This window comes from Haliaeetus albicilla, chromosome Z (assembly GCF_947461875.1).
Source record: "Haliaeetus albicilla chromosome Z, bHalAlb1.1, whole genome shotgun sequence".
Taxonomy (NCBI): Eukaryota; Metazoa; Chordata; class Aves; order Accipitriformes; family Accipitridae; genus Haliaeetus; species Haliaeetus albicilla.
In genome coordinates, this window is record NC_091516.1 from 3,104,027 (window position 1) to 3,119,409 (window position 15,383).

Here is a 15,383-nt window from a genome sequence, read left to right on the forward strand (position 1 = left end):
GAAAACACCACTCCTGAAGAAGAGCTCCAAAAAGGTCGTCTGTATTTTCTAATTCTATTAATTGCTTTAATGAAATATATCCCTTTCCTATATAAATCTCACCCTTTTGGTATTCTTACACCACCATGTCTACAACACTGCTTCCTTCTTCAGGTACTGAAATGAACAGTCTTTCCACCAATGACTAGATGGAAAAAGTAATGCATCTGACTACTTTCCCTCTATTCTCCCTCCTTATACCTTACGCAAATTATCAGCAAGTATATTCCCTAACCCTGGTGTTATAACCTATGGTGATGGGGAAAAAAAGAATGTAAAGAAGACGTGTAAGTACTGTAATACAAATCTATACTCCCCATACAAAAAACTTTATCTTACTCAAAAAAAGGGAAAAAAAACCAACTTAAAAATCAAGAAATGATACTCAGTGTGCACATTAAATCAGTGTAGATCAGAGGAAAGAACCCACTGAGCAACAGTCAAACCTCACTTAATGTACATTAATACTCCACCACTTCAGAATCCATGTCAGACATCCCAGGTGCGACCTCCTGGCACCCTTTCAGAAGGCCAGATTCAAAAGGTTTACTATTATACAGTATTCATTTTCAAACATAAAAGTGGTAATGATGAACCCACTTTTACAACAGCACTTCTATCCTCTTGCTTGCCAGCACCAACGTCCCATAGCATGTGCTGCAGTGCTGCACGTGAAGGGAGAGGGGCTGAGCAGAGCAGTACCAGCACCAGCTCTTTGCCTCCTATCACAATACTCACAATAGCTGCATGGACAGACATGCAGTCAGAAAGACTTCTCAACTGCATGCATAATGAGGACTATTTTGAGGTTACAACTATTTTAGGAAGATAGTCCACTTCTACACATAGTCAGGCATTTTGGAAACTGCATGAGAGGAAGTGAAACAAGCTTCTCTGATCCAGTTCTCTGAATTTATTCTGTATTCTATAGATATAAAGAACTCGCCTTATTATAAAAGCTTGCTCCACTCTCCAACTCTGACTTATTAAAAAAAAAAAATTAAAAATCTAACTCTGATGCAATGTTAAAAGTGTTGCAGTGCCAAATTCTTGAGCATAAAATGTGTGCTGCCTGGAAACAACCTATATTTCTAACCCCCCGCAGCAAAAAATTCCAGCAGTTTGAAACTAAAAGAGCTGGGAATAGAGTAGAAAAAGGAGTCTTGTGGGCAAAGAAAGGGATTAAAAAAAAGAATAAAAATAAAAATGCCAGAATTTCCTGTACAGAGTCACTCAAAGCAGGACAATCCCTCTCACAAGAAAACCATCAAACCCTGACCTCTCATTATAAAAGGTAGCAAGCAAAGGTAACAGACCAGCCAATATCTGATAGCAGTTTAATGGGTTTGTATAACTATGTGCAAAAGTACAGAAGTTAAACAAAACTGTACAGTGCTTTGTAGTGCAAGAACAAGCAGGGGCAGCCTGAACAGTTTGCTACTTCTGCCTATCATTCAGGTGGTTAACACTGCTCTTACCATTGCAAAGCTTGGAAGCTATCAAATAGGAACAGGCAGACATGAGATTCCTGCATGCAGACAACAAAATTCTGAGTGCGCATTCACGTGAGAAAGGGATGGCAACAGAGGGTCAACAGCAGATTTGTAACAGTTGAAGAAATTTCTGTCTCATTTCACCAAGATCTATAACCTTTCCTCCTACAGTCTGAGAAGCAGCTACTGGAGCACATAGTCTTTAACAGGATTTTGCGTATCGTGCTGCAGGATCCCGTGCAGGATCCCATATGGATACACTTCCTTCCCTCATCCATTACAGGCAGGCTACCTTCTCTCAAACAAAACTTAGTAGTTAAAAAGTTCCCTATAGCAATTAAACGGAAAGTTGCACAGAAGTTACTCTCTGTCACACTCATCCCAAGTTGTTCTTCACTTCTTAAGTCACTCTGCTCACCTCAGAGGCAGTCAATTTATTCAGAAATAAAATTGCAGTGATGATCAGTCACTGAGCACACAGGTCTTACAACCTTATTTCCCTAGCACAATGAGAAGAGGAATTTTACCTTCAGAAAGTCATGCACCAAGAGGCTCTGTCTGCCTGATAACAGAAAATTACTTCAATTCCCAGATGCATTCATCTTCAGAGCAGCAACACAAAATCCAATTGCTGTTACTCATCTTACAGGTTTATTTTAGATGTAACTTTCTTAAAAGAAATCTAGCACTATCCACCTTTTTTAAGGATGCAATCTGCGTTCAGGTTTCCAGCTAAAATAACTTTTGCTTTCCACGCACATCAGTTTTTCTCTCATCTCCCCCCAAAAACTCATTCTGAGCACTTCAGCCTATTTTACATTTCCTATGGGTTTTTTGTGTATTTGAATGTCCTAAGAAACCACCATTTCACATAGCAGTGAAAATGCGATTCTTGCTCCTGTTCTCCCTATCCTTTGCTCTCCAGAATAAAAATAAAAAACAATTTCTGGTTTAGGGAAATTTCTTTCAACATAACATTTTTTACGGCAATTGTTATTTATTTGTTCTCCCTTTCCATATTTTGCTGCTTTCTTGGTTGTGTTGTTTTAGGCCAAAAGTTACTTTGAACTTTTCAGCTTAAATTACACTTATGCTGAAAATGTTACCCCTAAAATATCTGTCTCGCAGGCAATGCCCTTCCAAACAAATAGTAACCACGAAAAGAAAAAAAAGATCCTTTACTGAGTGGGTGGAAAGAATACATCCTGTATATCTATTTTAAAAGCTGGATTCAGTCCTTTAAAAATTTAAACAAAGGTGAGCTCAATAAAAATGTGTTGCCCTAGATAGGAAGGAAAAAGGCGTGGTGGAAGTTGATATAGCTGTTATGTGTGGTGCCGGAAGAGGGAAAGTACACATTAGTGCTAGACAGAGAATGTGTTCTTTTGTGCTCAAAATTGTTAAGATTTGTAGAAGTTTCCCCGTTCTGTATTAGGATGAAATCTGAATCAACAGAATATATGAAACACTTATAGGAAAAGAGATGTAACCTGGCACTCATCAAGAACACAGGTGACCCAAGTTCCCCATTCTACTTATGCGGACAACAAAAATTAAGGCGGTCTGGTTGTTTAGCAACACGTTCCTTCCTATTGTTTTGTCCCTCTCAGACCTACCAAACCTTCCTGTCAAAAACTAATGTCTGCTTTTTCTAATAAAAAAATTAGCCAAAGATGACTCCCAGCCAGATCTAGCTCACGTATCTCAAGTATACTGGAAGCAGTCAAAGGCAGCATGTCAATGTTTCACTCCAGATAAACAGTAATTTGCAGCTCTCAGACCTTTCTCTTTGGTGGCTCAAGCAAAACACATTCTACATCACAGGGAAGAAGCAATTACGTCAGTTTCCAAGCTGATAAAAACTTCACACACCAACAAGCCCTACACAGCCTGATGGAAGTAGGGAATAGAAATTTGCATTCTTATGCAGAAAAAAGGAGACTTGGAATGCAACACTACTCTGGCAAGAGACATAAGATGGCTTTGGGGTTTTTTTTTTTCAGTAAAAGGAGGAAATTACACTTTCTTCTCTCTCTGCCTTTCTAAAGACATTTATAGGTATCTAAGAAAAGTGGGGGTGGTCAGGACAGACTGGCTGCCCTTAATGGGAACACTGGAAAGGGATGGTGAGCAGCACCAATTAGCATGATGGTTTCATTCTACTTGTCTTAAAGAGAAGTCTTCCTCTGTACCCATTGTTCAAAGATTCTCCAGGACCCTGCAGTGCATATTCCTAGGAGATCCCACCAAGACCAGAAGTCACTAGTTATGAAAAATTAACTTGAATATTTGAGGTTTGGAGAACTAAAACATGTAGGCCAAAGAGGAGCTAACATGATGCCCTACATGACCTTTCTCCCCTTATATGGGAAGGTAACTACACCACCCCTGAAGACTATGGATTGAGAAAGAAAAGCATGTAGTAAGAATCCTGGGGCAAGGCTCCACCTCAAGCAGAAACTAGAGTTTCCTGCAACTTCTGCAAAAAAGCATATTTGTGGTTGGTCCTACTCCTGGAGAATGCTTTATATAAAGACCCTAGGCAGCCTCTGGAGATACCAGAGCAGTCTCTAGGCATTCAGCAGGTCCGAGTGCTGCACAACTATGCATGCAACTTGGTAACAGATGGACCTGTTCCAGAGCTAGAAATTTTCCTGGCAAGAGGCTAGGAGTGGGAGAGGGAAACAATTTCCTCTATCATTCTGCACTTAAAAGTGGCTTGATCTCATCTGTTTTACTTTGTAACAGCAGCTTTTCAGTCCTCAAAAGAGTCTGCTCCAAGTTACATGCAATTAGGTCTCCCGGTAAGTCCACACTTCCTAGAGAAGCCCAGATATGCTTCCCGACTAAAAGGACTGCATCAATCGCTACCTGTCTGGCATGCCTTAGTAACACAGCCTTAAGCCTTCAGGCTCACAGAGGTGCCTGACTATAGCATGAAACTTTACCAACATGAAAAAAGGTATGTGGCTGAAGATACCATCCGAGTTCTTAGTGATGCACATTCATAGGTCCACAAAAACAATCATAAAGTATAATCCTAGCAGCATCAGAAAGTGATCCTTTACAGCCTTTGTGCAGAGAACTGGCAGATGCCTACTAGATGGCATTTGCCAGAAGACCCCAAACAAAAGTGCAGGCACACCAAGGGTAAAATAAATGTGGACAATCACCCACATATAACAGTTCTTGATGACTTGTCTTCCCCAGTCTTCTAGCTGGCTCTTAACAGCAAGACGATGTACCACAACAATCCCCCTTGCGTTACACTGGAAGATTACTAAGGAGCCACCTCAGATGATATTCTGTTTCTCCTCTTTTTCTGTCCCTCACTTCCAGCAGGGTACATGGTATGCAGGCAAGCTAAGGAATGAGAGTCAACCCATAGGGAGAGGAAAACAGATTCAGCTCATAGGAAGGTAAATTAGACAGAGGCATAATGTTTACTTGCCCTATTGATTCTTGAGACACTCTCTTCAGCCACCTTTTTTCTTTCCTTTTTCCTAGGACATCTTCCCATCGGCCCTAATGGTAACTGCTTAATGGAAAGCAGAAAAGAGGTAGAAGCTCTCTGAGGGAAGGTGACCGAGAAAACAGGATGAAGAGAGAAGTACGGATGGTGCCATATGCTAAGGCAGTCCTGGTCAGGAGAAGGAACAGGTAGGACTGAAACAGGGCAGTTGAGTCACAGCTCCCAGAAACTACAGAAACTCTCACCAACTTTTCAGCCGATGGCAAAGGACAAAAGAAACAGTGCACTGAATCTCTCTCAGCTCAGCAGCCTGGGACTTCTTCCACTTTGAAGGGAGAAAGAAGACAGAAAATAAGGAAGCCCGCGGTTGCCAGGAATCACAAAGCCCTGTGTGCAAGTTGGCGTGACTGAGCCTTAAACTCCTCCTGCTCCTTCTCTGCAGTGTTTACACTGCACTCTTCTCCCTCCACTACTAAAGCCTTCTTAGGAGAACCCTGTCTTCTCTGCTCCAGTAACTTCATCACAGCTCCAGCCTCACAGCAAAATGGCAGTATTGCTCCTTCACCATCCTCCTCCAGAAACAATGCTCCATTCCCATAAGAATGATGGGTGCAGGCATATAGGCCAAGTCCACCGAAAGGGTGCAAAGGCAGGTAATTTTTGAAGAGGACAAGTATTGTACATTGCATGGTTACATCAGCAGCAAGGTCTCCTCTTTCCACATTCCTTTCTGCTATGAAATGGCATATTGTGTTTTTATTATGCATAACAACTCAATTCAGAACTTTCTAGAGTTACTGTATTTTTTCCTTCACAGTGAAGTTACATGGTATAGACTTAATCCAATAAATATTTGAATTTTATCCTGAATGCATACTTCAGAAGTCTCCTGGCTGAAAGCTAGGTTCAGCTCTCATTGTCACTCTTCTAAAACCAAGTTGACACAGTTCCTTGATCATTCTGAGTTCTATTCTGTCATTTGTAATCACAACTAGAAAGTCATCTGCACAGCTGATTTCTCAGTAGTTCCATGTAGTGCAAAGTTTAGTACAATTCGCCCTGCCAAAATCCTAAATAACCTCCACACTAAAATTAGCAAGATGACCTCGTCACATCTTCAGGGATTTACAGTTCACACAGTGTCACCAATTTAACAGCTGTAAAAAAGCATCTGATTAGATTCTTTACAAAGGATGGAGATCATAAAAAAAAAAAAAGAGTAAACTGCTTCAAATAATCAACTTAACACTGAAAATATCTTATATACCTTGCCTTATTACTTTGGCAACTTGCCATGTGCAGGATTTTACCTAACTCCACTCTTACCTCTTCACCAAGACAGATAAAAGTCATTGGTGACCTTGTATTTCACTTCTGAAAGTATATTTAATTCAGGATGTTTAAAGAACTTCTTATGCATATACAAAGATGACACACACAATGTAAGATACTCTGAGCATACCTTTGTGTACATACAAGCTTTCTTCCCAGTCCCTCACAGACTTTTTCAGTTACACTTTAGCTCCCAATCAACGGATTATCAAATTCATGCCATTAAAACCACCTGACACCTCATACTATGTGAAAAAACTTCTCAACTTTGTGTGAATCTGGAATGTAATTTCCACCTGATGGTATTTTTGTATTTTTTAAATATATTTTTATATATATATATAAAAAAATATTTAAGTATATATAAATATACATTTTTTATATATATATATATATGAGTAATACAGATGGATTTAAGCCATAGGAGTTACACATGCAAGAACAAACAGGGAGTCTGTGGCAAAGATGGCAGACACATTCTGTTTTTAACAGAAACATATAATTCAGAGCAATGACTGAAAAAATGAGATAACCTTAAACTTTAATATACATAATGTTTATCTTAAATTCAAAGCATTTGAATTTACCGTTGTATCTGATGCCATAGAGTAGTGCCTTATCTGGAGACTTGGCAACTGCAAATAGCCCATTAGGAAAACAGGGGTATTATGTTCAACAGCACTAAATCACAGTGCACTCAGGCATCATGACCAACAGTTCAAATGTTTATCTCAAAGCTATTTTCTCCTTACTAATGTATAACATTGTAACATAAAAAGAACTTCTTCAAAAAGAGCACAGAGACCAAAGGTTCAAAAAGCTGGTAATGCCTTTTAAGCAGACAGTCTGAATCTGTGATAATCTGACAGCTCGCTGTCAATCTCCTTTTAGATGATCACCCAAGTGATTAGTAATTAAGATACTAACTGTGACTTCTATTTTTACTGTAAGTGAAACCCTACTGTTCAACCCTATTGCATTCAAAAAGAATGCATATTTAAGTCTCAAAAGCAGACAAAACCCAGGGGGAAGTAGCTCATTTGATAGAACAGTTAGACCACATGTGCCGCTACTACAAAGAGCAGACTTCATTGTTACAAAGTACAAATTCAGCCTATTGAGATGGTAGAGACAGAACAGAAGTGTTGATCTCAGAGTGTGATTATAACCAAAATTAGTTATTCATTTCATTAAGCAAAATTAATTAAAAATAACAATTTGCTGCCAATTTCTTAAACTTTCATTTTAAATATTGGGCTATGTTGACAAGAACATAGTTTTTGTTGCAACACAGATCCTGAAACAATAGGCCTGACGGCCTGCATTGGAGAAGTCTTAGCATAAGCTGACCTGAAATGTCCAAGTCCACTGTAACTTGAAATCAGCATGCAACAATATACCATGAAGTCACAAGCAGATGAAAAAACAGCTATGTGCAACAAGGCTCTGTATACTAATCACAACTTGTTGTGAATTTACTGTATCAAAGTTTAAAATGAGGACCTACTGACATATGTGGAGTGAACCAAATCTAAACAACAATGCAGCAAAAATTTAATAAAATGGATTTTAGTAGCTTACTGAGGCAATCATCTAAATTTAAAGGGCTTATAATAACACACTGTAAAGGAAGTATTTAAAATATGAACAACATAGGCAAAACAAGTAAGGTGTGAGAGGCTGTATTTTGGAAGCACACTGTGGTATCTTTCACTATCTCCCTGGTTCACAAGCTCCAATTTCCCCTGCAGCTAGTTGTGTAAATACCAGAGATACTGGATATTTGTACTGCTTCCCTTTCCAACGCTTTGCCTTGTTTGGCTTGGCAAAAGAGTAACTACTCTTAAAGGTGCCATTTCACTAGCTAGCAGGCAGCGTATGCAGTAGCATAATGCACAGCAACAGACAATAAGTTTGGCAGTATGACGTTTCTAACTAGGGTGCCTAAAAGCAGCCCATACACTACTGTACAACCTGTCCTTGGCAAGCCTTTCAAAGGCCAAAACAAGGACTTCACCTGCCAGCAACTACGTGACTTAAACAAGGATATGCAGGAGGAATCTCCTCCCTACTACACTGCAGCACAGAACAGTAGGGTGTGAACTTGTGAACATCCTACTCCTTTTAAAGGTGTTCCCAAACATTGCCAAGCATTTCAAGGCTCTGCTGAACCTTCTTTCCAGCTAAAAGAGAGTTAGTAAGAGCACTTCAGGACTGCCTAATTACTGCTTTCCCCTAGGTATAAGTGAAGCACTGTCTCCATTGCTGCTATTTTAGTTATAAACAGACAGCTCTGTAACACATTTTGTGGTTCATGCATATTGAAAGACATGTGACTTAACCCATGTAGCTGCACTGTTCTCCAGAATAGGTTATCTGTCTATGTACTTGGCCCATTCCCTGCTCCAATTAGAAGTTTCCTGCTAACCCCACTGCAGGATGAGAAAACCTAACCACAACCAATTACCTCCTATTTGCTGAAAGACCTGGAGAAGAAAAAACAGCCGCAGTCAGGAAGACAAGACACAGCAGGGCATCAGCTGCAGCACAACAACGCCAAAGCAAAACACACTGAATCCTGAGGCATCTTGGAAAGTGGCAAATTACTCATCCCACAAAGTACCTGACATCTTGAGGTTATAGGCACAATTCACCCTTTGACTACTATTGCTGCAGGGTATATGATCGCTGTGCTACTTCAGTTTTAAAAACCATTTATTAGCACTGCAATACTTGATAATATCTCTATACTTTTTGACATGGTATTAGAAGATGCTTAAATGGTATCAATTGCTGTGATGAGGATTCTGACGTTATCAATGACAACACCTGTGCTTTAACCTGGTTCCCGAACCCTACCAAACTATAGCAGGCTAAGTTCCATATAATAGTAATACAATAAATAAAAACAATAGATGAGACTATATTTTATTATGAATTTAATTTCAAAATAAATTATACTGTTCAACATGAGAGCAAGACCAGGATTTTTACAAACTAGACTTTATGAAAAGCCTAGATGCGCTCAGGCATTTTCAAATCATTACACTGTTCTGCTTACCAGACTGCCATGAATGTTCATGAAAACTAGTTTCAAGAGAAAAGGAATTAAATTTTGCTTTCCCTCCAGCAACCAAACATTTCACAGTAATCACTCCAGCCTAAAAATCCAAAGACTTTTCAGGAAAGTTAGCATTATTTCAAGCAAAATTAATTCTGACCTATAACACCAACAAGTATATGTAGAATACAATACAAAATGTTGTCTTCTCCATTCTATTCCACAATGCTTCTCTTTTCGCTTTTCCTCGCATTCAAACCCTCACCTCCCTTCCAGGAGCATCTGTGCAATCCTTCTGTCTACATATATGTGTGGCATTCAGAAATAAGAGTATGAGGAAAGTGAATGATCTCTAAGTGATTGATCTTTCCACTCAAAATGATTTCTCTCTTTCTCTCTCCATTTTATCATCCTGTAGAAATTGTTTCCCAGAAGAGCTTAAGGAGCTTGAGTTTGACTGTGTATGTGCCAACTACCAATACAAATCATATGTGTTATCCAATGAATGTGCAATGGCAAGGATGAAGCACTGAAAAAAAATGAAGATCAACATATTGTGAACTTCAGCCTCAGAAGCCTGGACTATACATATATAAAATAGATCTGTGGTTTTTGAATGGTATTCCGGTTTTAACTTATGTTAAATACAGTCAGGTTAAAACCAAACCAAACTGGGATACAAATCTATGGCAAAGTATATGGGAAATGTAATGATGCAGCTGAAAACAGCACAAAGCATTTTAGATAAATCCCACCTAATTCACGCCTTTGGCAAGTCTGGAGGAATTAAGGAGCAATGTTTGACATCTATTTTCATTTTTTATGAAGAACAAAGTTCTTTATACCCAAACAACCTTTCTGGCTTGCATAAGCCTGTCTCTCTTTTATTCTAACATAGGTACAGAAGAAAACAGTTTCCCAGCGATTTTTCCCCCCGCCCCTATGGCTCTTGTTCTGCAAATGGATAAAGGCTAAGCTTCTACAGAACAGATGGGAGACTTCCAACCCAAGTAAAGGCTCATAATTGCAAGCACTAATGAAGTTCCATGGAAACAATACAAAATTCTCATTACTATTTCACCACAAATACAGCATTCAAAAGTAAAAAGTTCACAGAAAATGTAGTGACACAGATATTACCATTTGATGAAAGTAAGCAACATTATAAAACATTAAACAACAAATAAAATGGAAAGAATGCTCCAAAATTACCTTCCTTTCCAACTGGGGTGTATAATCCCAGCACATCTAGCTATGAGACAGCTATTCCGCAAGACAATAGAGTTTAGGATGAGCTCTCTAATCAAAGAAAATTTGCTAAAGAAAGTACAATGCCACTAGGAGACATCGGTCTTCCAGTATTCTTTAAATCTACAATGAACCAAATTACACTGGAATTATTATGTTGCTGGAGGGGACATTTAATAGGATAAGTCACCGAACCAAGGTTAGGGCCACCCAACAACACTGCAAGGAACAGAATAGCAGTCTTACTGACCACGCTGATTTCAAAGATAAGTCATTATGTTGTGCATATCAGTATTTTTATTTAATTTCATTTCTATTTTATCAATGCATTTCAACAGAAGTGGCTGTAGTTATTCCTCTATATGAAGACTGTTAGGTATTGTGGAGTCTACTACAATGAACAGCTTGTGTAAAAATTAGCCCTAATGAGAAGCTGAGAAATCACATGTAAAAAAATTATTCTGACAATCCCACGTTAATTTCTTAATGGGCAAACATTTAAAAAAATAAATCAAAAAATCCAAGACCCATTAAAGAGGCTCTCCATTCTTTCATCATAAATATTCTCCACTACTGTGTTGGGGTTTTTCTGAAGTAACAGAATTACAAGAAAATCAGAAAGCACCAAACCGTAGTTAAAAAAAAAAAATCCCTATTTAGAACTTCACACACACACAAAAAATTACTGATACTACATTTAAAGCATCTAAGTCAGAATCTTAGTTACAGTCAACCAGTTAAATATATATAAATATACATTAATTGCAACTGTCTAAAACAGTGACAACTGCTCCCTGACAAAGCTGAGTATACATACAGTACTGTATTTTCTGGGCTCATTCCAAAAATAACACTTTCAAACAAAGCTGTGTGGTTAATATGAAAATTCTTATGATGAAAAGTAAGACTTTTTCATACATATCAGCCTTTTCACATGAATTGAATATTTAGTCTGTACTTATTAAATCACAGACATATGAATACCTACCCTGCATTATTACTGACTGCCGTTATTCCCTTTACTCCAGTCTTCAGTAAACCCCCAATGAGGTTTTCAGGAATCCCACACAATCCAAAACCTACATAAAATAAAAGAAAATTGAATATGTAACAAGTGTTTGAAAGAATTCATATTAATCAGAAGTCTGCAAATGTGCACTGTTTAATTAAAAATCTTTTCTGAGTAGAACAAGCTCCTTAGCTGACTAAATAAACCAACACTTCTGGCAAGGGTTGCACCCTAGTACTGGAATTTCTCAGTCACTAGATGCTTCCCAGTTTGGATGAAAGCCGTTTAACTATCAGAAGTCTGCTCACACACAAATGGCCTTTGGAGAAGAGCTCCAGGACCTTGGCCCTCTTCATGTGTGTCCTAAGCACTGTACTCATTATTTCTCCTTCTCTTTCCACCCAACTAACCTTCAGTTCTTTGCTGCACATAACAATGTCAAGCAGGAGGAACGAGGAGTTCTCCTGTACAGCTTAGCCTATAATTAGGTGATAAAAATCTGGGAATTTAGCGCTCTTGGGAAGATGCATAACTGAAAGCACAGTAACCCAGATCTCCACCCAGGCTGAGATGCCTCATGCTCCTACCTATTATGCAAGAACCCAGTATGCCTAAAATGAAACACCATGCCACATTTGAGCTGCCTAAGTCTTAGGCCAGGCTCTAACACTACAGCTACTACCATTTCCTTCCCAACCACTTAGCTTCAGATCTTCTTTCATTGCAACAACAACAAAAAAGTTAGAAAGCATTTTGCCTCATTACCCATCTCCAGTGGGTTTCCCATGCTTTACAACATTCCATTCATTATTTCTTCAATACTAAAAATCACTTACAACCTACTAAATAGAGACATCGCTTTTCTTTCAGTAGATTGAACAGCATGAAATTGTAGAAATCATCTAGAATATTCAAAAGCTCAAGTCACAGTCAAAGTATGGTATGACTTCTTGACTCTTCTGGAAAAGCTACACATAACCATTTAGCGTAACGTAGGTAAGTATTATCTTCACCTCCTACAGCCAGAAACAGGTTAGGCGATTTGTTCAAGGTCACAGAGACCCAGCGACTAGGCACATACAGAATATAGAGAATGCTACATAAAAATAATAAACCACATTTTATTTCTTCACCATCTGACATAGCAACGCTAACTTGAAAGAGCCCAAGTTGACTTCCTGCATTCAAACTGGCACAAGTAAAGTCTAACACTTCACCAGTGGAGGAAAAAACCTAATGATTTTTCTGAGGCTTTTTCCCTCCTCTAAAAAACAAACTGGGATTTTCTCACTGAGAGTCTGCCCCTCATCAGCAGAGTAGGAAAGCACTTGTTTAAAATACCCATGTAAGTATATGGGTCCTCAGATTAGTTAATATTAAAAGAAACACAGTAAAACGGTAAAAAGTATCTCATTAATAGAACATGTGATTGCATCCCCAAAGAATTTAAATATTTACCACCAACAAGTATAGTTGCCCCATTGGGTATATCTTTTACAGCTTCAACAGGATCAGTATAAAATTTGGTGTTGCGATGACAGCTGGTAGAAAAATAGCATCCACAAATCTGGAACAACATTAAAAGAAACAAGTGAATGAATAAAAAGCATTATATAGTAGCTTTATAATGATGACCATCCCTCTGGCTAGATAAGGTGGAAAATATGTAAGAAAAGATATTGCTACTGTAAACACTAAACATTGGGTGGGGGAGAGAAGGGTTCAAGTCTCCAAAACAAGGACTCTATCGTCTCTCTATCCCCCACATCACCCATACTTTATGACATTCATATGTATTGTGAAGGCTTTAGGCTCAATATGAGCTGCATCAATTTGACAATATCCAAACAAATTTTAAATTTCTGAATTCCATCCTAAACTGTTGACAAATTGTGACTTATTGTGAACAGATTCACAAATGCCATTCCTCAGCATGAGTTAGAGCAACCCAAAGACTGCTCTAACCTATGTAATGCTACTTATAGCTTCAAAGATATCCAGACACTAAACATAACCAGAAATTGCTGAAGTATACAGCCAACACCACCACAAAATTTGAGTGGAGGCCAAGGAACAATATGAAGTACAGTGTTGTGCTGGCAGTATAGTAAGCAGGGACGCCCCTCAACAGAGTGAACCTTCCCTCAGCTTCCTAATGCAGTCTTAGAGCTCTTTGTGTGTTGAAGAACAGCCCAGAATCAGGGAGATGCCGACAAACTGATAAAATAGGGAGGGCAAGAGGGAAATCAATACAAATCCCAGCCCCAAAACCAGACTTCAATTGCAAATACTGAATATTAAGAAAAGCCTTCTGAACAGAGGGAGGCTTATCTCCCTCCCTATGGAAACACTGATGTTCTTCTGCTTTGATGGACTCAAAACAAAAACAAACAAACAAACAAAAAAAAAGTATGTGGGTCATAAGGAGCAGTGCCAGGTGAGAAAGAGTAAAAGGCCCTTCCCCAAGCTCAATTATACCATGACTATGTCTTTTGGAAACATATTTTTACAATGACAGTAAGTCTGCAAAGAGCATCTCTTCTGGTGACATTCAGTAGGCAAGTGAGAAAATGAGTATTAAGTGCTGGCAGCCTCGGGAGCTCCAGTACAACAGGGCTGCAAGCAGGCATGAGGGCCAGGGCTGGAGGGAGGCCAGGCCACTGCCTTGTCACTGTACCCACACACAGGAAAATATTTTAAAGAGACCACATGGTACCTCTTCTTCAGTCTTCCCAACTGCCTGTGACAGTGGGGACCAGCAGAGCAGCATGTGTTACATATGCGTGCATTCCCAGGCTGGATGTCTCTAATGAGGGCATCTCCCTTTCAATACTAAACATGTTCTTTTCAATCTCTTTCCCACCCGCTCTGCTGTTTGAGAGCAATGAGCGTTCAGGGAGCCGAGGTGCCAGGGATCACCCACGCTGCCCTGCACACTGGGGCAGCAAGGTAAGACCTCAGGAGCTGGCTGCAATTCTGGCATCCCAGGTTTAAGAGAGAAGTAACATGGGGACAGATGAGCTTCTAGAAAGATCAACAAAATTGAAGTAAATTTTATAGAAGAGCAAAATACAGCTTAGCAAAACAAAGGCTGGAAGAGCTATCATTATTTGTCCATAAAGACATCAGGAAGAGTAAACGCTGGCATGAGAAGGAGAGTAGATACGAGCTGTTTCAACTAAAACAAAACAAGAAAAGCCACAGAAACGATTCTGGCTGAAGAGACGAAAAATTAACTTGGCTATGGTTACACGTGGGCAGGAAACCATTAGATCAGTGAGGTCTGGCAGAAGCTTCCCCCAGGAAGAGGAAAGCGAGCGAGCGACCGAGCTGCACGGCCGAACTCCACGCGTTTATGAATGGCAACACGCGGCGGGGCTGCCAGGGAGCTGTGCCCGCTGACTGGGACCCTCCCTGCCTGCACCTCCAGCCCACCTCTGGGAAAGACCGACGTGGGACAGCAAGGCTGAAAACCGCTGCGACAGACGGTAACCGCGCCGCAGTTTCAAGTGCGGGGGAAATAATGTAAAATTGAACCTCAAAGCCAAACCTCCGGGCCCTGCCCCCCAAGGTCACCGCATCCCAACCCGCCGCCGGGGCCAGGCCTGCCCCGGGGCCGCGCTCCGCCCTCCTCCCCGCCGCCCGCGGGCCTCCTTCGGGCCGAAACCGTCGCGTTCGTAGAAAACAACAAACAAACAAACAAACAAAAAAAAAACCAAAAAAAAACGA

At 39.8% G+C, this 15,383-nt stretch overlaps 1 protein-coding gene across 3 annotated transcripts in view; it reads right to left on the reverse strand.

Moving 5' to 3' along the window:
* OXCT1 (3-oxoacid CoA-transferase 1) overlaps nucleotides 1-15,383 on the reverse strand; it is an 85,039-nt gene that overhangs the window by 69,104 nt on the left and 552 nt on the right. For all 3 annotated transcript variants that reach the window (XM_069776627.1, XM_069776628.1, XM_069776629.1), the window contains exons 2-3: nucleotides 13,113-13,221; nucleotides 11,634-11,724 (exon numbers count right to left, since the gene is read on the reverse strand). In XM_069776627.1, the coding sequence (XP_069632728.1) occupies nucleotides 11,634-11,724; nucleotides 13,113-13,221 (200 nt within the window). The remainder of the gene's footprint in view (nucleotides 1-11,633; nucleotides 11,725-13,112; nucleotides 13,222-15,383) is intronic.